This window comes from Elephas maximus, chromosome 9 (genome assembly GCF_024166365.1).
Source record: "Elephas maximus indicus isolate mEleMax1 chromosome 9, mEleMax1 primary haplotype, whole genome shotgun sequence".
NCBI lineage: Eukaryota > Metazoa > Chordata > Mammalia > Proboscidea > Elephantidae > Elephas > Elephas maximus.
In genome coordinates, this window is record NC_064827.1 from 44492405 (window position 1) to 44516092 (window position 23688).

Sequence of the window (23688 nt, forward strand, 5' to 3'; positions counted from 1 at the left end):
CTGGGGCATCAGAAGAGTGGGGGAGGGGATGATTTTCAGGAACAGGAGAAAGCACATTAATCCCCTCCCTCTCCTGCTGTTGTTCTCATTCCCTCCAACCTTGGCAGAGTTCTTGAGCTGCCACACAGCAGGGTCATCCCCAACTTTGCCAGCTGCAGCCTTTGTTGCACTGATGAGGTCTCCCAGAGCCTTGGCCACATCTTTCACAGCATTGATCAAAACCACCTGTGTGAGAGAGAGGAAACTGTGGTCTGTGGGAGGAAGAAGGGGACCAAGAAATGGTTCTGGGCAGAATTATGGGTGTCAGGTGGATACCTGGGTCTCAGGGTCCTCGGCTCCCAGGCTGGCTGCACCCAGCTTGACCACATCAGCGAGGCGAGTAATGGTAGCCACGGAGGACTGGGCAGCCTGAGCCAACTTCTCCTGGCTCCCAGCTGCATTCTGCACCAGGACCTTGGTGTCCTCTACCAGCACCTTTGCAGTCTTCAAAATGCCCTCCCTGAGGGAAGGCCCAGTCCAGTCAGGTCTCCCCTACCCACTTCAGTCTTTCCAAGGTTCCAGATCCAGGTCTGTCCCAAACATCGTGCCTCTTCTGGCCCCTTCCCCCAACCTGACTCCCTCAGGCCCAGTTCCCCCTCTCACCGGTGGTCAGCAAAAGTTTCAGCACCCTCACGATTGAGTGTGCCAGCTGTGGCAAACATGATGGTGGTGTCAAGGTCAGCAATGATACCAGACACAGCACTGGCTGCTGTGATGCAGGCCTGGGTGCCACGATTCCCAGCCTGGAGTGCAGCCAAGACATGGGAAACCTGGGGTAGAGAAAGTCGCATGGTGACTGGAGAAGGTACCATGTGAAAGGGAAAGGTCACCCATGCCAGGCAGAAGGAACAAGGATAGAGGCTGGGAAGGCTGGGGGAGGAAGAGAAAGTCTGCAGGCCTGGGGAGGCAAACTCAGGGATATGCCCAGGGTGAGCACAGTCACCTTCTCCGAGACTCTCCGGGCACACTCTATGAGTTCCTTCTTGGTGTAGGCATCGCTGGGGCTGCACTGCAGGGCACCTGCCTTGGTGACCAGAGCAGAACAGCCATGTCCCAGCTCCTGTACCCGGTGCTTGATATGGGAACCTATCTGTGAACAGATGGAAAAGAGAGACAAATTTTACCAGATGCACTCAGAGCACCCCATTATGCGTGGAGGTGTGTCATGGAGGAGTCAGTAAGGACTTGGGAAAAACAAGCATCATAGACTAAAGGAGCTATGAGAAAAATCCCAGCACATAGACCTTTTCTGTTTCATATCCCTTAGACAGGAGGTCACCTCCTACACATGGAAAATGTTAGCACGTAGGCACCAACTGGTAAGGATTGTGTTAACTGTGGTGGGGAGGAGGGAAAGAAGTACTTGATGCTTGGTTGTTTGAATCAGAGAGCCATAGATTACAATTTGGCCTGTATGGGGTCAGGGATGGGATACTGAAGATAAGGATTTGGTGTGTCAGGCTAAGATCCAATTACTTGCTTTCTTGGAAAGCCAGGAGCTTAAGGAAGGAAGAACTTCATGGGTTTGCCACAAGGAAGAACTATGAAGGGAACCCAAACTTGCAGCATAGCTGAGAAGCAGCTGTAGGCCCAGAATTGGAGAAGTATCTAGATCCTGAGCTGTTATTCCTGTGACTGAAGGCTTCTGTCCCTGTGCCTACAGAGCCCTGATCACTCTTTAGTGGTATGGCCTTTAGGGTATGTCCCCCTGCCTATGAAAGAGTAGAGGGAGTGCGAGTGGGGCAGCCCCAGAGGCTGACATGATGGGAATATGGGGCAGGCCACTGGGATTCCCGGTGAGGTGTTGTGGGAAGGAGAGTGCTGCCTCCGTGTTTACCTCTTCATTTTCAGCAGCCACAGCTGCAGGCTTGGCCTGGGAGGCCAGACGGCCATAGTCACTGGTCAGCTGGTTAGCGAGAGGGCCCAGCTCCTCAGGGTTGGTGTTTGACTTGGTTACCTGATGATAATGGTAGAAGTGAAGTTATGTCCAAACTCAGCTCTCCAAGGGCAGTCCTCTTATAATCTCCCAAACTCACCATCTCCTGAACAGTGACGGCAATGGCCTTGGCTGTCCGCACCATAGTTGTCTGGTAATCCACGAAGGAGCCTTCTGGTTCACCCATTGGTCCTTCATCTAGCTGAGGGGGTAAGGAAGGTGGAAGGAGAAAGAGTGTCAGGGTGTCTGCCAATGTGCTTGAGGACCCTAGCCCAGGGTGGCTTCAGTGCCCACAGGCATCCCAAGACTCTAACCTGGTTGATGGCCTGGGTGATCGAGTCTACCATGCCGCCAACGACCCCAGCAGCACTGGCTGCCTCGTTGAGGGTTGTAGTCAGGTCCTCTACGGCCTCTGTCATCATCTGTACAGCCTCCTCCAGGGCTTCCTGGGTGTGAGCTGCTTGCTGTGGGGGCAGGAGTGAGTGAGTGGACGCGCTGCACTGTTCCTGCTTCTCCGATCTCTTCTAGCAGCTAGACACCCCCTCCAGCCCTCATACCTTGGGGTTACCCCCAGCCTCCTTGGCTGTATACAGCAACTGCAGGGCAGACTCTGCCAAAGTTTTTGTCTGGTCCAGGAGTGCCATCTGCTGTGGGTGGCTCAGGGTCTTGGAGGCAGCACCCACTGCAGCAAGCGTGAGTGGCTCAAAGTACTGGGCCATCTGGGACACCTGAGGCAGGGAGTTAGAATGGGGTCAGCAGGGCTAGGCACACTCTCTCACCCTTCCTCCCCAGGACTCCCTACTTGTCTTCCCAAGTACCTTGTGTCCCAGCTGGGAGGCCTCAGCCCGGGCAGCACCGGCCAGTGGCTCGATGAGGTGGGAGATCTCCTGAACTGCGGTGAGCATCTGAGTGTGCAGGGCCTAGGGAGCAAGCGACATCAACCCCGACTCTGACCCGGAAGAGGACCCTCTGGCTGCACAGAACCCCACTCGTCCCTCCACAATGGACTAACTAACCCACCTTGGCAGGCCCCAACCCCTCAATGTCCCTGTGAAGCCCACTCTCTGATCCCCCATCTTCTTCAAGTCTAATATCTCTCTTACCAGACTCAATTTTTTGTGTAACCTTCTTCCCCCTCACCTCTTGAGAGATTCCCTCACGAGGAGCAAGCTGTTGGCTGACTGCAGCGAGGGAAGCCTGGTCTAGGTCCCGCAGACAGCTGTTCAGAGCTGTAATAGCTGACTCACACTCCAGCTGCCCTGGAGCCTTGTCCCTGCAGACACATCACAGGCTCCAACACCAACATCAAACAAACAAAAAAACCCAAACTCACTGCTGTTGATTCAGACTCACAGTGACCCTATAGGACACAGCAGAACTGCCACATAGGGTTTCCTAGGAATGGCTGGTGGATTTGAACGGCTGACCTTTTGGTTAGTAGCCATAGCTCCCATAGCTCTTAACCACTGTGCCACCAGGCCTCCCTAGAATTACCATATGACTGTGTAATCATGACTCAAAACATCACTATTCAGAGAGTAAAGATCTCCTCTTAAAACAGGGTTAGCCTATCTTCTTCCCTGTCCCCCAAATCTTGGACAGGTGTCCTCCAGCGCTATGCCATCTAATCGCACCTAGGTGCCCAGCCCCTCCATTCTGCCACAATGTCCTCCAATCACACTAGTTCTCAACCCTCTTAATACCTCATGCTTGTAATAAGCTTCTTGATGGAGTCTGAGACAGTACGGGAGTGGCTGGCCAGCACTGACCAGCGTGGGGGGTCCCGGGGATTGACTGCCAGGGCCCGGGCTGTCTGGATTAGTCCCCCAGCACTCTCCAACATTGTCTTGGCAGAGATAACAATGGGCTCCATGGCAGCCCGGCCCTAGGGAAAGGGGAGGCAGGGAGGTCAGTCTTAAGACTCCCCAGAAGATAGGTGCTAAGCTGGCCCATCAGTTCTCCTTTCACACAGCCTCACCTCAGGGCTGATTTGGGCAGGAATACTGGAGAACTCAGGGTTGGATGCAAAGGCACTGAGATTGTCCACAGCCTCCAGCAGAGGGGCTGTTGCTGCTCGGCACTGGGCCCGGTTCTCTTCTGTGAAGGCCCCATCTAATGCCTAAAACCAGGAGTAAAAGAGGACCTCAGGACTCAGGCTGTAGGCATAGGAAGTAAAGCCCAAATCTCCCCCTCAAGGCTTCAAGGGGTTTGGGGAGAGGTTGGTGACGATCAGTGTGGATTGGAAAGGGCTTGGGCTCAGGCAGATGGGATCTGGTAGAAGGTCTCAGAGAATGATGGGAGACTCAGAGGAGAGAAGCTGGACAGGTCAGGGAGATGCTGGGAATTCAAACACTGGGAACCTTGATGGTCTTGACAAGATTGGCTGTGCTGTTGGCCACTTCCTTGGCCGACTGTACAAACTGGCGCTTGGCAGTTGGATTGGTGGTGCGGGCAGAAGCCAGGCGGCAGCTGTTACACAGTGCAGAAGTGTGTTTGGCTACAATGGTGGCTGCAGAGAGCACCTAAGGAGATAAGACACATGGAAGAACCACGATGAGGGTGGGAGAGAAGTGTACAGACCTAAGGAGGAGCCAGTAGCTATATCCCATTGGGAGATGGATGGGTAGCTGTATCTTTGGAAGTCTAATTAGGAGACAGAATCACCTAAAAAGTAAAGATCTGGGGAGCTAGAGATATCCCTGGATGAACTGGGTATAGGGGAGGGGGAGATGGGAGATAGATAAGACTGATAAATCTAAATAGGGCAAGTGGGAGAGAAAATGCAAATATCTATAGTGTTGTCGTGAATTTAGCAGTAACTGAAAGAATGATGATGAGAAACATGGCAGGAGAAGACAATTACCCTAAGAGAAGCTGTGTTTGAAAAGCTGGAGATAGATCCCTACCCTTCACTCCTTCTCTGCAAGTACCACGTCTCCCTGTTTTCCCACAGGGGTGGGTCCATCCTGGCTCAGCACTCTTATCCAGACCTGCCCACAGCATCTCCTCCCTGAGTTACCTGGGCCTGGGTACAGCCAGGCTCCCCCAAACTCTGACAGGCCATCTGAATTGCCTGGTTGGCTCGGGCAAACTGTGTGGGTTCCACCAGCCCTTGCTGCCCAGCTTGGCTGTTGGGGTCAGAGACACCAACCAGGTATGCAGCCTGGGGAGAGAAAAGGGGGATGGGGTGAGGAAAAAAGACTGCACGTGGGAAATGAATAGTAATATGGGCTACGAAGAGGAGTAGGGGTAAGTTTAGAAACCAGGGTTTTTTAGCAGGGGTCTATGTGAGTAGAAATATATTAATAATTACAATTACACTGTAAAACTAAACTGAAAACCAACTCTGTTTTGTTTAAACATGTTCAACCATTTTAGAATATTAAAAAAGAAAATCACATAGTAAGGGCTTCACCAAACTTCTATTCAGATGTGTGTGTGGATGCTGAGATTTAAAGTAAAAAGTATTGTTACTGTAATAACAATTGTTTGTTATTATGGTAAAAAAAAGTTTGAAAGGCACACACACACACAGAGTAAAACCCTCTTTTAATGACAGTTCTCAAACTAGGGAGGTTGTTAGGCTAATTAACATTTATAGCACCTCCAAGCTTTAGAGATTTGGAAAGAGGGAAGGAATGGGTATAATGGTTGCCAAGGAAACACTGTTATAGTTTCAAGACCATCATAATATTTGAGTCATACTTTGCCCAACATAAAAGGACAAAGGGGAGGTTGGGGAGGCTGAAGAAGTGGAATGGAAGGTTTTTAGGGAAGAAACAGTCTGAGTCGAACTTTCAAGCCAGTTTGTTTTGAACATTCATATACTAACGCAAAATACTCTGAGAGCTAATAAAAGGTAGTTTTATGTTTGACTTTGTAGAAAAAGGCAAGGTTAAGTGGTTAAACAACTAGAAAATTGGTCACTGGCACCATTTTAATAAATATTTGTGTGAAAAAATTACTTGTATATGCTAATTAGTACATACTGAGAAAGCCGCAGCTGGAAAAGCCCTAGCAGCTGGACAATGTAATCATAACCCAAAACAGCACTATTCAGAGGCTAAAGCTATCAGAGTTGTTGGTGTTCCATAATTACCAACAAATGTATCTACTTCAGGAGGAGAAAAACCCTGCCTCCATCAAGTTTGTTTTGCAAAAGCAAACCTCCCGGTTTATCTGTGTGTGGGTAAGGCTGAGGGGAGGTAAGGTAGGGAAAGTAGGGGTTATTCCACGAATTATTTCAGGAAAATAACCTGTGCAGCTGCCTCGGTGAAGCCACAGAGTGCCTTGGAAGCTGTGGCAATGGCCTCTCCAAATTCTGGCAGGTTTCCATTCTTGGCATTTTGGGAGATCCCAGTCATGGCCTCACCCAGCACCTGAGAAACAGAGGACATCAGGAGAGTCAGACTCTGTCCTCAGAGGGGTAGAGCAGCATCTAGTTATATCCATCTCCCTGCCCTCTTTCCTCCAGGGCTCCCTCCAGGGCTTACCTTTGAGTTCTCCATTACACTGTCCAGGCAGCCAAAGTAGGACATGTCATTGATGGGCTGGACTGGGTTCTCCAGGAGTTCTCGAACCGTCTGGATAGGGGGAGAGAGAAGTGAGATCCAAGATACCTCCTTTACCCCCAAACCCAGAACACCTTTCTCCACCTTGACCTGCCCGTATTTAGCCTGCCAGCGCCCACCTCCAATTCCCGCAGGGCATTGTCACATTCTTTCTGGCCTGGCGCCTGCTGGGTGCACATGGTGATGAGTTGGTTGATGCTGTCAGTCACCGCCCTGGGAAGGACAGAAAGTTGAATGAACGGGTGAAAAGGATATCATTCCTGGGTCCTGTATACATAGGAAGTCTCTAGCTATTCCTTTTTTGCCTGTAACCACTTCTAAGCCAGGGATTTCTCATGAAATGCCCCCTCCCCAGTCTTTCTCTAATATTCTAGGGCCGGGCTTCCCAGTTCCTACTTACCGGGCAGCTGCAGCCAGCTGACTCTTTAGGTTGGGGGAAGCAGGATCCGTGGACAAGGCCTTGGCAGCCAGAAGAAGTTTGCTTGAAGACATGGAGATACCCTTCAGGTTGGACACAACCTGGGCCCGATCCTCCTGGCTCTGTTGAAGGTGAGAAGGTCAACACATTGTCCAGTCCTTTCTTATCTGTCTCTAAAAGGAATCTTCTTTCCCAGACACTCAAGTACTGCTAGAGACTGGGGAGGGGAGGGAGCCAGGAGAAGGTCAGGACTCTGTGGTCATACAGGTGTCTCCTCCCTAACCCTCTAAGGGGACATGCAACATGACCCTCTATCCTACCGGAGCCTGTCCTGCCATCTCCACGCCAGCTTCCAGGAAGGTGCTGAAGTCCTGTCCAAATCGACCAGAGGCTCGAGCCAGGTCCTGAGGGGTTCCCCGGGAGGCCTGCACCAGTTCTGTGGCTGCCTGATTCAGCCCAGCAGCTGCCTCATTCAATCGGCTCTGAGCTTCTTGAAAGGTCCCAGTGCTGGGAGGAAGCTGCAGGATCAGGGAGCACATCAGAAGGGAGGCTGGGGAATGGCAGGAGGCAGAGTTTGGGAAACAAGGGCTGGGAGAGTAGGCACATCAGCTGGGATAGATCAAAGGGGATAAGTCTGGGAAGTGAGGCCAAAAGAGAAGTCTAGAGGTAGGAAGGAGAGATCCGTAGTGTTTTGGCTCTGCTCCCCCAGCGCCCCAGTCTTCCTACCGAGTCACTTAGGAGTCTCTTGCTGGCATCGCCAACTGCTCTTAGGGCGTTATCCACATCTCGCTGGCCGGGCAGGCAGCTGACACAGCGGTTCAGGGCCTGGGTCACTGCTTTAGCCACCTGAGGTAGGAAAGGAGAGGGGGTTGTCAAAATGGAAACAATCCCTAGAGACCCCTCCTCTACTCACAGGACATGGGACAGAACTAGCTCCGCTGCCTCCCAGAGCAAAAGAGGAAAGGGTGTGGAGCGGCTGAATAGGCCAAAGTCAGAATAGCAAGTGATATTGATCAAACTCCTCCAAAGGTAGTATTTAGGCCCAAGCCTTAGTCTAACTGAAACACTTCTGCCAAGACTGAAAGAAGGATGAATCCAGAGAGGAGCTTTCTAGCGCAGACCTGAGAAGATACCCTCTGCCAATGTGGGTGAGACTCGGGTGCTAAGGATATTTTTACCCTAATCAGGGACCTGGGGGAGAGAAGGAGCTGGCCCCTTCCTAATACCTGACCTGGGCAAGCCGCTGTTGGCTCTCAGGGTCCCCTGGATGGCCAGCTGCCTTTTTAGCCTCCTCAATGAGGCTGCTGGCCTTGTCCAATACGTCACTGGCTGTGTCAAGCACAATGGCCTGCACTGCAGGATCTGATGTCAGGGCAGCTACGCCCCTTGCAGCCTGGGCCAGTGCCCGCAGCCCACCTGCCACATCCCGAGCCGCAATGCCTGGGGAGATGGAGGAAGGAAGGGAAGAGTTAGGATTGCCAGGTCCTGATCCCAGTTGTTTCCTGTCAACCCCAATCTCTCACCAGCTCTTCTTCCCCCACCTCCTCCACCACATGCCCCATTTCCACCTACCTGCATAATTCTCATTGCCCTGGGCCACCTCCCCCAGGAGCTGGGCGATGGCGGAGCTCACGGCTTTGGTGCTATTGCCCAGGTCCTGGACACACTTCTCCATCTAGGGATGAAGATGGAAAGACTCAGGGACTTGGGCACAGGAGCTGGGGAGAGGGAACTCAAGAAGGTACTTGGGGAGAACTGGCAGTTTAAATGCAGGTTTTGGGGAGCTCTGGGGCATAGCTGGGAAGACTTCAGGATTTGTGTAAAAATGACATCTTAAGAATCCTTACTGTCTCCCCAGGTAGGGGTTTAAGTTTGCCATCTCGAGCTGCTGCCTTCACTTCCTGCAGGTCTTTCTCTAGATTCTGAACCACGCTCAGTGCAGAATCCATCTCCAAAGGCCCACATGCTTCTTGAGCCTACCAGGAAAGGAAGGTGGGTTTTGGGTATAGGAGGCACTGCTGGGTCTCACTGATTCCAAAGTTACCCCTGTTTTAGGTTATTCTGTATGGGTTCTCCACTATCCCATGACTCCACCTTCATCCACCCAAAACCAGAGCTGGTTCCCATACCTTCTGGGCAGCAGTACGGAGTTCAGCCAAGGCAGTGCCAAGGTTCTTGGCACACTGACTCAGCTGCATGGCAGAAGCCTGGTCCTGAATGGTTGGCACTGAGGCCTTCGCAGCTGCCACCATTTTCCCACCTGGCTGTTGGGGAACAGACAGGCAGATTAAGCGTCCTGTCCTCTCTCTGAGCTTGGGGACAGTGACCAACGATGGTCAGGACGTGGTGAGCACTCGGGATCACTTTGTAGGAACTGGAAAAGAGGCTACTGGCAGATTTAAATTGTGGGCGATGTAGGGTCTTGGGAGAGTGTGAAGGGTCTGGTCTGAGAGGTGGGCAGAGGTTCCTTGCCTGCAGGAAGCTCTGGCTGGCAGCAATGAGGGCTAGCTGAGCACTGGGACTGTCGGGCTGAGCTTGGCTCCCTCGGACGCCCTGCACCAGCAGTGGAATCTGCTCTGCCACAGCCTATAGATGAAAACGTTGTCAGAGCCATCTCCCCACAGATGGGAGGAAGTCTCCCTCCCCTCTCACCTCCCCCATCCCTCACTTCCTGGAGCCTCACCTTGCAGCTCTGCACCAGCAAGGGCTGGGGGCCGGCAGAGACCTTGGGGGTGGAGGCTGCATGCTGGGCTGCAGCGATGGTCTGTGTGGCTGAGGCTGCGGCCTGCTTGGCTGCATGCTATGATGACAAGTAGTCAGGACAAGCCCCAGGCCACAGACCTTGGCCTACCTTGCCCGTGCTACCTATCCCCCAAGGAAATATTAAGACTCTCTCCCCCAGTTTCATGCCTCCCACAGCATACCCATCCCCTGCTCCTAGCTCATTTCCCAGCCTCACCTCCAGCCGCTGCACCAGCTTTTTCTTGATGGCATTCTGTGCAGCCGCATTGGTTGCCATGCGCAGACCCTCAGCTGCCTCCCGCAGCCGCTGCTGCTGCTCCTCACTGTCAGGATGGGCGGCTGCCCCCTGAGAGGTGGATGGACAGACAGTCATCACCCAGCAGCTCTCTTTCTTCCCTCTAAACTCAGTTTAGAAGTCTCTTATTCCTGAAGTCTTCCTAAGTGTCTTCCCTGAAAGGATTCCCTTTGGCATGCTGAGATCCCTTCTTTAGGTAGCACTGTTTCTTCTCATCCTGCCTGGGGAAAGGGTCATGTTTTCTGCCCCTCAAATACCACAAGTGAATGGGGGTGAGTAGGGCTCCCTGGGAAAAAGAAGACTTGGTTTTGAGCAAGAATCTCAGGAATACTGAAGCTGGGGACCTGGCTACACCTGCAGATGGACGAGCCCAAGCTTAGGGGAGCTGAAGGCCTACGTGCAGAACACAGCGGGGACCACGAGGGAGAGCAATCCCAGGAAGTCAGTGGTAGCAAAGTAAGGAAAGGTAGGCACAGGAGACCTTGGACTAAGAGGAAGAAGAAGGGTTGTGGTTGCCTGCCACGGTCAAAGAGTGGTCTGGGAAGCCTAAGCCCCACCATCCACCTGCAGCCTTGGGGCTCATTTACTTCCTGAGTGTTCCTATATTTGCTCTCTTGTATTTTCTGCTATTCCTGAGTCTTCTCCATTAGCTGAGAATTACCACCTATGCCTTTATTTCCAGTCTGGAACTCTGCACAGAAAGGTCTGTACCTTGGCGGCCTCCACCATCTTGGCTGTGGCATCAGCCAGGATCTTGGCGGCGCTTAACAGCTTGCGTGAGTTCTCCAGGTCACTCTCCCCTTCGGCATCAGCCTTGATAGCATTGACCAGGTCAGAGGTGGCCTGGGCTAGGATGCGGGCCTGTCGTACCATCTCACCTGAGAGGACAAGACACAATCACGTGAGGAAGCCAGACACACCGAAGGGGTATCAGGGGTGGGAACGAGGATGGGGACAGGTGGTATAGCAAGGAAGATGGGGCTTTTTGGGACAGTCAAAAAACTGGTACAAGCTCTTGAAGTGACTTCTTTGGGATTATTTTCTCTGGGCTTAGGATCTTGGAGAGGAACAGATTTCTCAGTGAGCTTTTATGGCAGGGAGGATAGTCTCCACTGGGCATTTTCAGCAAATGGTCTTGAGAGAATGCAAAGTTCTTTGTCAAGGCTTTTGAGGGTGAAGGGGTAAGGTAGAGTGGAGAAGGCTTTCTCTTAATGCCACTTTGTATATATTTTTTAACGCATACTTTGGTGTGTCTTTCAAACTCTCTAAGGGAGGCAGAACTGGGGTTGTATTGGTTTCACAGATGGCGAATCAGAGGCTTCAGAGAGATTAAGCAACTGGAGTATGGTTACATGGCTGGTAAGGTGACATTGTGCTGGGTCCTTACAGGGTAGGTGGTTGGCCTGCAGGGAAGATATAATGGGCTTGGGGAACCTCACTGGGGCTCTCTGTCTTCCTTTGAGGGGGCGGTTCCTTACCAGCATCACCCATGGAGCTGAAGATGTTCTCGGTGACAGTAAGGATGGTGTCAGTGGCCTGGTCATAGCGGCCAGCAGGCCCAGCCCCAGTGGCGTGGGCCCTCACATGTTGCAGCAGCTCATTCAGGGCCTGGGTGACAGCTGTGGCTGCTGCTCCTACCCCTCGCAACAGCTGCCCGTCCTCCGTGGCTGCCTGGGAGGCAGACACACAGCCCTCCACGGCTTTGGCCACGAGTCGTCCGGCCTCTACCAGCTGTTCTTGGCAAACAGGTGAGCTGATTGTAGGTGCCACCACCTGTGTGTCAGAAAGTATATAAGGGGAAGATGTCATGAAAAACCAAAACCAAACCCACTGGCACTGAGTCAATTCCATCTCATAGTGACTCTGTAGGACACAGTAAAACTGCCCCCATAGGGCTTCCAAGGAGTGGCTGGTGGATTCAAACTGCCGACCTTTTGGCTAGCAGTCAAATGCACCACCAGGGCACCAAGGTGTCACAAGGTGGGGTATTTTTGGTATTCACAAGTCACTGGGAGGGATAATGAGATGTGGAGAACCAAAATCTCTTCTGGCATTATCACCCCTTGGCACAGGCTACAGCAACCTTTGGGGCTCACCTTGGTACAGGCCACCAGCTGGGAGGTGGACAGGGCACACTGAGTTGCTGCAGCAATAACCTGGGTCTGAAGCCCTGCGTCCTCTGTCCGCTGGGCCACGCTCTTGGCCTTGAGGACCAGGGCAGCTGCAGCGCTTGCCACTGCCTTGGCTAGCTGCATGAGCATGTCCTGTGAGGATACAGCAGTTAGCATAGCCTGAGACTGGGCTTGGCATCCAAGGACCCTTCTCAGGGGCATAAGCTGTTTCATTATCCCCACTGACTCCAATCACAGGACAGCGTATGCAGGAGCAACCAGAACCTACCCCAAGCCCCTGCCTTGAGCCCCAGCAGGATAGAACCCCCACCAAGGAACAAACCCACACCAAGAGAAACAGAGCCTACACCAAGGGAAAAAATGCATGAGGCGGATACACTCGGCCGTGATGGGGGGCAGGGACAGTGCTGTCAACAAAGGGATAGGAGCGAGGTGCTGCTCGGGGCCTCTCCCACCCCCAGCTTCATTTCTCCATTTCGTCTCAATCTTGGTTTGGAAGCAGTCATCCTGGAGTCTTGGGAACAAGGCCCTGTACTACCCTCCCTGATCCCATTTCCCCAAATCCTGCCTGGGCAATGCCTCCCCATCTCCCATCATGTTCCGCTCCCCTAGGAGGCTGGGGGAGAGGTGCAGAAACGAGTGTATGCGGCTCAGAGAGGACAAAGCTGGGAAGGCCCAGGCCAGAGGCCGTTACCGTAGGGGAATCGGGGGGAGATGGAACCCCAGCCCCTCTGGGTGCACATATCTGCGTGGGAAATCCAGGATGAAAAGTCAGCTGAGAAAACTGGCATAGGGTGGGGTTGGGGGAGAACTAGAGGAACAGTGTCCTCAGGGGGATGTGGTCTAAAGGATTGGAGGGAAGTTCATCCTCCAGTTGGGGTAAGGGGTATGTATGTGGAAGTCAGGAACTACAAAAAAAAAAAAATCATCAAAGGTGAGCTAGTAGATTGAAGTTTAGATTCAGCGGTTCTGAATTCTCAACTCAAAAAAGAGACTAGAGGTTCCCAGTGTCATCCTCTAGAAAAAATGTTTCAGGTTTGTTGTAAGGGATCAATTCATAGAGGCAGGGACCAGGAGCTGGATTCAGGACCAGAGTTTCCCTTAGAAGCGGGGGCTTGAGGGGTTGGGTAAGTCACCAACCTGGAAGTGGGGGTCAGTATCACTTTCCCCAATTTGCTGCAACAGCTCCCCACTGGCCTGGCCCACGTTCCCAGCTGCTTGCAGCAGGTTCTGACGGGGCTGTGGAGAGTGAACACCAGTCAGAAGCTGCTCCACCCCTGCCCACGTGCCCATAGGGTCCACACTTCCTCTTTGCAACTTGGACGTGTCCCCTTCTCCCTGGGCTCCAACCCTGTCTGCACACCAGCCTCACTCCATGGCCCCTGACCTCAGCGCTGGCTGGCTGGGCACTACGCAGCAGTTCTGACACGGCCCCTGCAAGGCCCTTTGCAGCCTGCAGCAGGGGCCGGCCACTGCCACCCTCATCCTCCAGCAGGGCAGCCAGCAGCTTCACCCCGCGAGACATCTCTGTCAGGTTGGAGGAGATTGTGGTCACTGCACAGCCCACTGCCGTATAGTCCGTCTCTGCAGGGTCTCCTAAGGGAAGGAGGAAGAGAAGCGTGTGTGAGGGATGGCTAGAAGACAGGCTGGGGAAGAAGCACAGCCAGTTAGTCACATGGCCTGAGGGGGAGACATATAGTACACATCGTTCCTTCCAGCGTGAGTCAGGGCACAGTCACACTCATGCTTGCGCATACTCACTCCCCATCCCCCCCACCAGACACATACAGGTTGGCATCCAGCTTACCTGCCGTCAGGTTCACCACAGAGGCAGTACCAGCTGTGATGGCATCCACCTGGGAGTGGATCTCATGCTTTGATTCATCCATCTTGTTCTTACGCCAGGCCTTTGAGGCCTGAAAGAGGAAAAAATCTCAGGATCTGCTCAGGTTTGGTTCACCCCAACCCTATCCCTTGAAGTCCCAGCTTCAGTACCTCTGACCTCTCCTCTATCCCATACTCACAGCATCCTGGCCAAGAGGGGGCAGAGTGTCAAAGTCATCCAACGTGGCCTGGGCGGCCTGCACAGCCTGCATGCTGGAGTTGATGGTTCCAGTGAGCGCCTGTTGGGCTGAAGTCTAAAAGACAAGGGGAGGAGTGACAGGGACTGGACTGGAACATTTGGAGGAAAGAGAAGGTGAGAGAGAACCAGGCTAGGGAGAGGAATACAATCAGGGACACAGGAAAAGCCTGCTGAACTCCCGGCTCTGCCTGGCTGAGGGTGGGAAAAAGGCTGGGTACCTTGGCGGGAGGGAGGCACTCTTACCAAGGGAGGCATGTGTCCTCGGTGCATCTGGCCACTGGTAATCTGCTGCTGGGCAGGTGGCATGCTGCCCATCTGGAAATTCTCAGGGCCCGAGGCTCCAGAACGCATGATGGCGGGCAGAGCCACAGAGCCGTGCTCCACTTTCCCTATGCGGTTATACTGCTGCTGAAGGACTGTCGACCTAGAGAGGGGCATGCTATGGAGTGCTCAGAGCACCCTCCTCCTCTCAGCCCCTTCCCGCCCAGTTACACAGCTTCCACAGGTCCTGTGATTGGAGATGTGTGACCTCTCACTACAGCCTGCGACTCCCAAGGATCCCCCACTCCCAAGAGCCCTTGAGTCAAGCCTTGACTTCCCTCCCCCTGGCAGATGAGATCAACCCAACTCCCTTCGTACTTTTTAGGGGACACTGAGTCCTCCAGCATAGTAGATTCCTCATCTCCCTCCAGCCCAAAGTGGTCCTTGCTTTTCTTCTGTAGGAAGAAATAAGGATTAAGAGTTGGGGCAGTTAAGGAAGAGGAAAGTGGGGAAAGGCAGCCTTTTTTTTTTTTTTTTTTCCCCCAATCAGCCATTTTCCAGAATCTGGGTCCCCATTTTTAAAGGACTGGCTTGGGAAGAGGGTAAGGGGAGATGTGGACAAGCCTGGGGCAGGCAGTCCCCACCTTCTTCAGGATGATATCAATGTAGCCGGCAATGAGCTGTGCGATCTGCTCCCCCTCAGTTGTCTGTACTGAGTAGTAGCCATCTTGGTAGTCCCCAAAATCCTAGGGCGACAGGGTGGGGACTCAGTGGGAAAGCTTAAATCTACTAATAGAAAAAGGTAGGATGGGAGCCCCAAAGTCTAGTTGGCAATGGTGCCTTCCCACGCCAACTGCCCTCTGGGGAGAAGCCCACCTTTCTTCAATTTCCTGTTTCTTCATTTTCCTCCTTGGAGGGAAGTATCTTATTTCTGAGGAATGGTCATTATGCTACAGTTTCAAATACATGTAATTTAGGAAATCTCTTTTCCCCTCACCCTGATAATAAAAGTAGGAAATCATGAACGTTTGTCTTTAAATGACCACGCTTGAATGTTAGTAGCATCAACCAAAACGGAAAAGTGGCATCAACTATAATTTTGATTTCTCTCAGCGGAGCATTTCATCAGGTTGGTGTCAGTTTTCAATCTGTAACACCACCATATTGTCTGAAGGGAAAAACTACTGCTGAAAGAGGGGGGGCTTGTTTTTTCCTTCCGTCACCTGTCTCTTTTTTCCCCCTATTATTCCAATGATCTCAGCTTGCTGCTTACGTTTTTGTTTTTAAAGAATAAGTTCAAAAGCTATTTCTTTTAAGTACCACTCACTCTGCAGGGGGAGTCTCTTCCTCTACTCTAAGCTCACGTTCCTGCAACTGTTCCAAAGCTCTCCTTTTTCTGGGAGTCACATGCAGTGCACCTACCCCAAGGGACGGGGAAAGGCTTCTTCTGCTGCTCTTTCTCTGAAAATTCCAAAGCTCTTTCTCCTCTGAGCTCCAAGACTCACCAGGGTGAAGCTCTTGGGAGAGGCAGCCCAGCGTTTGATGTTGGTGAGGTTCCATTCCTGGATCACCTCCTTGGTCTTCTCATCTACCCGCATCACACACTCCTTAGTGATGCCCAGAAGCCTGGGCACTAGCTTATTCTTTCCTTTCATTTTTTCCTGTGAGGCAGAGGTGGTTGTTGGTGTTACAGGTCACAGGTAGGATAAGAGGATCATATCTAGACCACAAGGAAGTGTTGAGGTGGCCAGGAGAGCTAAACCACGATATCTATGGCTGCACCAAGGACAAAGCTGTGTAAGGGAAAGGGACGGAAAATGCAGGGCAGAGAGAGAAGTAGTGGTGGAAGACTGACAGTGCAGTAGGTTTCTACAAGGTCTAAGCAAGGTAGAGAAGGGGATTCTTAGGGAATGATATATGACTGTGGGCAGAATCAAAGACTTTCAGAGAATAAGGAAAGTGTTAAGAGCAGGAAACAAGGAGGGCAGTAAGAAGGGTCCATAACCCACCTTAACCAAGAAGAAGGAGACACCATATGTCTTGAGGGAACGGGCTAGCTTCACGTAGCGTACCTTGGCCTCAATCTCACTCATCTGCCCGCAATTCTTGTGTGCCTATACAGAATGGGGAAGGAGTTAGCAAAATATGGAGAAAATAACACAGATAAGAAGTTAAGTTTGGGTGTTAACTCTAATGGCAAAGTATGCAGACACAGGGAAGGTTCGGGAGTGCAGGATATGAGAAATGAGAGAGTGATGAGATGGGCTGATAAAGGAGATGCAGAAGCGATGGGCTCAAAGGGTACGGTTAAGGAACATGCAGACTTTCTGAGACTTGAGTGGATAGTTAGGAAGCAAAAGGGCAAAACGAAGCCTTCTGGACTGAGTATTCAAAAACGAGGAATTACACCTTAGTTTTGAATAAAGACTATTGTTTTCACAGTAATTTCCTGTATACTATCTCATTTGATTCTCTTATCAATCCTGTGCACAGCAGGTACTGTTAGGCCATATTAAAGAAAACAGGAGCATTGAATTAAATTCCACAGCAAAAGTAGTGATGGAGAGCTGAGACAAAAAGTCCAAGTCTCCTGCTTCCTCTGCACAGGAGATGTGGGACGACAGCTTGGTGGGTAGCAGGTAGGAGAACAGTGGGGAGAGGGCAGGGGTTCGTTTAGTCGGTAAAATTAAGCCGCAAAGCTCCCAGGTCACCCCAAACACTTTGCCCCACCCCTATTCACCTGGAAGATCTTACGCTCTCCCTTCTGCTTCACATACTCCTTGGGCAGGAAGTCCTTCAGGCTACAACAGAAAATGGAGGGTCAGAATAGTGGACAGCATCAAGGGATACGTGGGCCATGAACTGTGGGCCTAGCGGTGTGAGGAAATGTCTAGGACAGTCTTAACTTTGGGGAGAACGAAAGCTCTAAGGGAACAAAGCCTAGACTGTCTTCTGAAATAGAGATGACTTTGCATTAGCTCTTGAATGCAGCCTGTGTGTTTCCCTGTAGGGACTGAGGAGACTTAAGTTAAAGGCTCAGTCCCTGAGGGAGAGAGGGTTGAGAGCTCCATTTCAGGGAACTAAGAGAAAGAGCTCACTAGAAGGATGACTATGCACTCAGGAACCTGAAAAAGTAATGGCAAGCTCTATATATTCTGACGAATACCAGCACATAAGCCTTGTGAGACTTCTTGTTTAACCTAACGTTCCCTATGATGAACATTTCACTGTTTCCCTTTGGCTACTGTAATAAAATTTTTCAAAGAATCTCAAAAAGGCTTCATATTGTCTCAGGGGGAGGGGGAGGGGCAGAGATTTTGGACCACATTCATGTTGCACACGGGGCCAGTGAAGAGACAAATAGGTGATGGCAGCTAAAATGGTACCCAAGTGGGCCAATCCCTGGTACCTCAGAAGAGGAAATAAGGGGAAAAAGCTTGGGATGGAAAAGGGCCTGTTGGGGTCATGATGGCAGGGAATCCTGGGCCCTGACAGGGTTAAAAATGTGGGTCACTCACTCGAGGAAGCCGGCCTTGTGCTTCTGTTCATTGTGGGGCCCAAACTGGATCTGACATTGGAAGCCAGCGAACTCACAGGCCTTGTCGAAGGAGACAGGGTGGGAGCCATTCAGGATGTCGTCTCGTGCCTGGAGAGCCCAGGGAGAGGGGCAAATGATGTGTGTTGGTGCAGTGATAACCCCTCACCCTGCTTCTGCTCCTTCCCTCCCTTCCCCACCCTAGTGAAGTCCTCTCTATACCTGCACATAAAGAAGGTTCAGCTGTACAGGGTCCCGGGAATCCACATTCTGGTCTGAGTAGAAGAACTTCCTCCGCAACAGAAGCGTTTCATGCTCCTCCACTCCCTGTTCCCTCAGTGTCCGCCCATGGTCCAGCCAGTTCACTGGGACACAGAGAGCCCCTCAATCCCAAGCCCTATTGACCCCAGGCTGTCTGTTGTCTGTTTTTTTTATTTCTTCCCTGGCTACCTTCCCTCACTAACATGTTAAGTTCTTTGAGTAGAGACTTTGTTTTATTCCCTAATATATTCTGTCTAAAAGAGTGCTTTGCACAAAGCAGATATTCAATAAATAATGAATACATAGCTGCTCCCCACCTGGATCATTTCCAGTACCCTCTTTTTTCCTATCTTGCTTACACTCATCATCTGTGTGCAATTTCTGCTTTAGTTTCTCCATTTTCTTTTCATCTCGCAGCAGTGTCTTATCCTTCCGTAAGGTCCCTGTCACCTCCTCCTTTTTCTCTTCCATCAGCTCTCGAACCAGTGAATATTCATCATGATTGGTGATACCTGAGGAGGGGGATGGTAAGGTAGTATCTACACACTGCATCCATGTCTTTCAGGAGAGCTGGAGCCTCCTTGCCAGGCCCTCATCCCTACTGAGACCCCTTACCAATGCGGGCACAGATGGTCATGAGCATGTCAGTGACGGTCTTAGAGTCATCCACCATGATAGTCTTCACAGTTCCGTCTAGCATACGGATCTTCAGGGGTCTCTGTTTCTTCCTGTACTCCATGGTGTCCTGTTGAGGCAGGAAAAGGAGGTAGAAGCCCTCTTAGGCACTTCCTTTTTACAGGACCATAGAAAAGGAAAGTGAACTACTGAAAAAAAAAAATATGGTAATTCATTCAAAAGCATGACTGCCTGTAATAGATAGAAGGCACCAAGGGGTGGGGAGGAAAGGGTCAGAGACACAAATATGGGTGCTGAAAGTAAGAGGTGGGATGGGGAAAGGTGATAGAAGAGGATGTTGATAGTTCTTGATGAAGTAATACTCACTCCATTTCGGAGCATGTAGTAATCCAAAGCTTTCCCGGCCTCTAGCCATATACCCTTTTTGGGGTCATCATCTGACAAAAACAGCCCAAAGTCGCTGGCTGAAAGAGAAGATGGGTTATCTCAGACTCATGAAGACCCCGATATGGCTGAAGGGCTGCACCGCTGCCCCTTACTATTTCTCCCATGACCTTGGGCCTAAAGGGAGCGAGGGAACCAAGGAGCATAGACCTGAAGGGAGAGTAGAGTTGGGGGACAACAGGGTTATCCCTCCAGGGTGAGATCCTGGGAATGAGAAGGAACTGAAGGCCCCCACCCTAGCCACCTGGGCAGCTGGACTCACGAGGGCCAGCCAGGGCCTCCGGGATACGCTCGCGAATGATGCGGCAGGCGTCGTACACCATGGTGGACGGCTCAAACTGCATCGTTTTCACCACATTCCCAATGCTGATCTTCAGCGAAAGCGCAACCATGGTGGCAGCTTCTTCTTTCCAGCCTGGCTAGACCTGGCCCGTGGCATCAGGGCATCAGAATATACCCTCATGGGAGGAGAGGAGACCCCCCGATGGAGTCCCGGGGAGGGGTGTTGTTGAATGGAACTCACCAAAGCAAATAGCAATGAGGTTGTTGTTTTATTTAATTACTTAAAAAAGTTATTTACATCAAAAAGACCAGTCCTAACCTTCTAAGATGTCTGAGGGAGAGGCTTGGCTTCGAGGCCCAATAAACCCGCTGCCATCAAGTCAGTTCCTATTTAGAGAAACGCTATAGGACAGAGTAGCACTGCCCCATAGGGTTTCCTAGGCTGTAAATCTTTACAGAAGCAGACTGCCACATCTTTCTCCTGTGGAGTGGCTGATGGGGTCAAACTGCCGACCTTTCAGTTAGCAGCTGAGTGCTTTAACCACTGTACTCCCCCCGCCAGGGCTCCTTCACAGCCCAATGGCAGGTCTGAAATGCAATGCTTTTTGAGGACACTGCCCTGCCCTACCACTGGAATTTGTGCCTCCCTTCCTTCTTCCAAGTGTCCCTCTCTTGTCCTTTGTCCCTGTTTACCTCCTTTCCCAGCCCTGCCCCCTGCCTTGTTTTTGTCTCTTCCTGGTTCAGTATTTTTCTCTCCTTGTCTCCCACCATGTCCTGCTGGCTCTTCCCTGTCTGGGATTGTCAGAGCTCTGGCCTGACTCATGTGATCTTCCTTCTCACAGCGTTAGCCTCCCTTTCTGCGAAATGACCGTGCCATACCAGATAATCTGCAAGGGCTCCTGAAGCCTGCAAACACTGGCTCTATGTAGCTAGTCTGGCAGGGAGGCCAAATGCTGGCTATTCAGCCATCCGGGCTTACTCTCATTCCAGAGCTTTCCTCCAATCTGAGATGTGGAGGGCCTCCCTGAGGAGCTTTGCCCTGTATTTGGCTTCCCTAACTGTGAAGCTAGAATTACGATTTGCCAGTCCAAAGGGCTCTTAGGAATTATCTAGTCAACTCTTCAGTTTTGCAGAGCGAAAAACAAACCCCAAGAGGAAAAGCTTCGAGGCAGGTCAGAGAAAATCACTGAGTTAACATTCAGTGCTCACTGCAACTCCTCCTGTGCTTACTCCTCTTCGGCAAGTCCTTCTCAAACGCTGCCCTCCACCTCAGCTGCCTCCCCTGACTGTACTGTCAGTGCAGCTTAGGATACTAGTTTCACCCCACCCTCCTGGTGGACTAGAGGAGCCACTAGAGGCAGCAGGCAGTGCACAGAAGGCAAAAGGACAAGTCCGCCTGGCAGCTGATGATGTGACCCAGCTTAGTACAGGGACTGGTGCTTCTTAACTAGGAGAATGAGCAAATCTAGGCTACCACTCCCCTCTGGGCAAACTGCCAGCCCCAAGGGAGAAAAAGCAGGACTAGGGGGAAAGGAAGGAGCCCTGGTGGTATGCAGTGGTTAAGCGCTCGGCTGCTAACTAAAAGGTCAGTGGTTCGAACCTACGAGCCGCTCCCAGGGAGAAAGATGCGGCAGTCTGCTTCTGTAAAGATTTACAGCCTTAGAAATCCTATGGGGCGGTCCTACTCTGAGTTGGACTATGATGGGTTTTTGAGGGGGAAAGGTTGGAAAGCAGAGGTAGGAGTATTAGAATAAGAGAGCGCTTGAGAAGCAGAGAAATTGAGAAAGGGTATGGTTTTGAAGGGCGGAGAAGTTAGGAGGGGTTGGAAATCTAGGTAGAAACAGGAGACAGTAGGTAAATGTGGACAAGGTTTGGATCATTGGTCTAGTGTCCAGTGGCTGATAGGCCATTGCTGGCCTTATAAATGGTCCAGAGTCTCAAGAGAAGAAACCACAGCCCACTCTCTAACTTCACTTGCAAACAAGAGAGGACCCTCCCAGTCTCCTCAGTTCGAGCTCTCTGCCCCTCTCCCCATTCTTCGGATACCTTTCCCAATAGCTGAACAGACCTGACAGTGCGGTCGCTGAACACGAAAGAGTGAGGGCTGGCGGGTCAGAGAAGCTGGAGGAGCCAGAGGAGCTGAGGGCAGGACTGAAAGGTTCCTTTGCCCTAAGCTGAAAGTACATGTCTCCCCCCATTTCCTCCGGACATATGGACACCCCCTTCTTCCTCAAGCATGGAAACCTCTGGTGGGACCCCGATAAGAGACTGAGTCATGCCTACCCTCACTCACAGGCCAGTCCTAAGTGGGCCTCCACATTGCTCCAAAGGGCAAGGGGAAGAGAAGGAACTGAACAGTGCACTGGGGGTGGGAGTGGCATGGAACAGGATGCCTGGAAGTGTGGGGAGAAACTAGCCTGTTCATTCTCTGGTCTGACAACTGTGCTCCCCTTTCCATCATTTTTTTATGGAACAGCAACATCAGCCCCCCCCCGCCCCCCGATCTTGTGTCCCCCTCCCAGGGAACTCCTCCTCCCTCAAGACATTCCTGAAATGCATTCCAGAGGAGTTGGGCAATGGTGGGGGTAGGGGTGGGTGGTGATGGAGTACAGGAGGTCAAATCCCAGCAAGGAATGGAATTTAAGTGTACTGGTGGGAAGGAACTTGGGGTACGTGGAAAACACAGTCAAAGCAGATGGTCACAAAGGGGGCTGCAGGAAGACAGGGAGTTACAGAGAGGGACAGAGAGAGAGAGAGAAAGCTGAAGACAAGCAGAGCGTAGGAGGGTTGGGGGAGTAACACTCAGTCTGTTACCAAATTTGGCCTCTGAGCCCGTAACCGCGGGCGGGGCGGGGGGAGTTGTGGGTGAGACTGACATATCCGGCCTCAGGCTGCTGGAGCCTCACTTAGGGCTGGACTGGGCAGCTGAAGGGCTGGACCTAACCTCCCCCGACACAGCCCCTCCCCACTTACACCCCTATCCCACACACACTCATCCTCCCCAAATGCACCCCAGCCTATGCACAGAGCTCCTTCCCAATAAGCTACCTACTTAGTATCTCCTTACAAACATGTTATCTCAATCTCACAGCTCTATACATATCCCGCTACAGCCTCTTTATCTTCCCGTGTAGGCCCATCCATACATGCAGCTGCCCACAAATACATCTTCATCTCCAGCACACAGCCCCCTACCCCAACATCTCTCCTTCCATTCAGTATACATTCTCTCTCCATTCACCCAGGAAGCATTCCTTGAGGGCTGTTATGGAGAAGGCCCTGGGTCACACTATCCAGTGGCTGGGAACTAAGCTGAGTAAGACGTAGCCTTTGCCCTCAAGGGGAGAAAAGCGGATCAGCTAAGCACAGAATTTAATAGAGAGCAGGATGAGCTAAGAGCCTGGAGGCGTGTATGCAGAGAAGATATCCCAATAGGCGAGGGAAGTGGAACCAAAAGTCTCCCTGAAAGACGTGCCATTTGAAGTTCGATTTTTAAAAACAAGGATAATAAAAAAGAAATAATGATCTATCATTTATTGACAAGGTATCAACTGCTTTGCATACATAATTTTGTTTAATCCTTACAACAACCCTGCAAGGTAGGTGCCCTTATCTCCATTTTTACAGACTAGGAACCTGAGACTCAAAGAAGTATATGTTCAAATGTACTTGTCCAAAGTCACACAGCTAACAAGTTGTAGAGCCAGGATCCGAACTCAGGTTTCTCTGACTCCAAGGCCCAAGCTCTCTCCACTACGCCAGCCGGAGATGAGTCAAGGGTAGCATTCCAGGCAGAGAATAGCATAAGCAAAGGTGGAGAAGCAGGAAATCGCAGAGGAGCATTCAGGGAAGTGAGTAGGCAGGCTGGTTGAAGCACAGGGTACCTGCAAGGGAGCAGTGGTGGGGAAGTTAGGGTTCGGATAGAAAGGCAAGGGAGGACTAGAGAGGAGTATGAGGTATTTTACCTACTAGAGGGCAGCAAGTGGCCAAGGGAGGCTTTTGAGCAGAGAAGGAACATGACCAGAACTGGATTTTAGAATATAACTCTGACAG

At 51.5% G+C, this 23688-nt stretch overlaps 1 protein-coding gene across 2 annotated transcripts in view; it reads right to left on the reverse strand.

Moving 5' to 3' along the window:
• TLN1 (talin 1) overlaps positions 1-23688 on the reverse strand; it is a 31287-nt gene that overhangs the window by 4947 nt on the left and 2652 nt on the right. Inside the window, exons 2-48 of one of the 2 annotated variants that reach the window (XM_049895311.1) lie at positions 19616-19778; positions 19276-19373; positions 18889-19018; positions 18633-18785; positions 18235-18377; positions 17996-18123; positions 17218-17278; positions 16487-16591; positions 15983-16138; positions 15122-15223; positions 14856-14932; positions 14460-14640; positions 14158-14271; positions 13941-14049; positions 13521-13729; positions 13274-13372; positions 12828-12878; positions 12098-12265; positions 11480-11774; positions 10713-10879; positions 9924-10052; positions 9648-9764; positions 9437-9550; positions 9094-9228; positions 8812-8940; positions 8537-8639; positions 8196-8404; positions 7691-7810; positions 7285-7482; positions 6947-7086; positions 6666-6759; positions 6469-6558; positions 6232-6354; positions 4995-5138; positions 4336-4497; positions 3954-4094; positions 3679-3860; positions 3116-3248; positions 2794-2895; positions 2533-2703; positions 2290-2439; positions 2076-2177; positions 1877-1996; positions 983-1129; positions 643-809; positions 316-499; positions 100-225 (exon numbers count right to left, since the gene is read on the reverse strand). In XM_049895311.1, the coding sequence (XP_049751268.1) occupies positions 100-225; positions 316-499; positions 643-809; positions 983-1129; positions 1877-1996; positions 2076-2177; positions 2290-2439; positions 2533-2703; positions 2794-2895; positions 3116-3248; positions 3679-3860; positions 3954-4094; positions 4336-4497; positions 4995-5138; positions 6232-6354; positions 6469-6558; positions 6666-6759; positions 6947-7086; positions 7285-7482; positions 7691-7810; positions 8196-8404; positions 8537-8639; positions 8812-8940; positions 9094-9228; positions 9437-9550; positions 9648-9764; positions 9924-10052; positions 10713-10879; positions 11480-11774; positions 12098-12265; positions 12828-12878; positions 13274-13372; positions 13521-13729; positions 13941-14049; positions 14158-14271; positions 14460-14640; positions 14856-14932; positions 15122-15223; positions 15983-16138; positions 16487-16591; positions 17218-17278; positions 17996-18123; positions 18235-18377; positions 18633-18785; positions 18889-19018; positions 19276-19373; positions 19616-19745 (6408 nt within the window). In that variant the 5' untranslated portion in view covers positions 19746-19778. The remainder of the gene's footprint in view (positions 1-99; positions 226-315; positions 500-642; positions 810-982; positions 1130-1876; positions 1997-2075; positions 2178-2289; positions 2440-2532; positions 2704-2793; positions 2896-3115; positions 3249-3678; positions 3861-3953; positions 4095-4335; positions 4498-4994; positions 5139-6231; positions 6355-6468; positions 6559-6665; positions 6760-6946; positions 7087-7284; positions 7483-7690; positions 7811-8195; positions 8405-8536; positions 8640-8811; positions 8941-9093; positions 9229-9436; positions 9551-9647; positions 9765-9923; positions 10053-10712; positions 10880-11479; positions 11775-12097; positions 12266-12827; positions 12879-13273; positions 13373-13520; positions 13730-13940; positions 14050-14157; positions 14272-14459; positions 14641-14855; positions 14933-15121; positions 15224-15982; positions 16139-16486; positions 16592-17217; positions 17279-17995; positions 18124-18234; positions 18378-18632; positions 18786-18888; positions 19019-19275; positions 19374-19615; positions 19779-23688) is intronic. The other variant, XM_049895312.1, reaches the window with a different exon arrangement.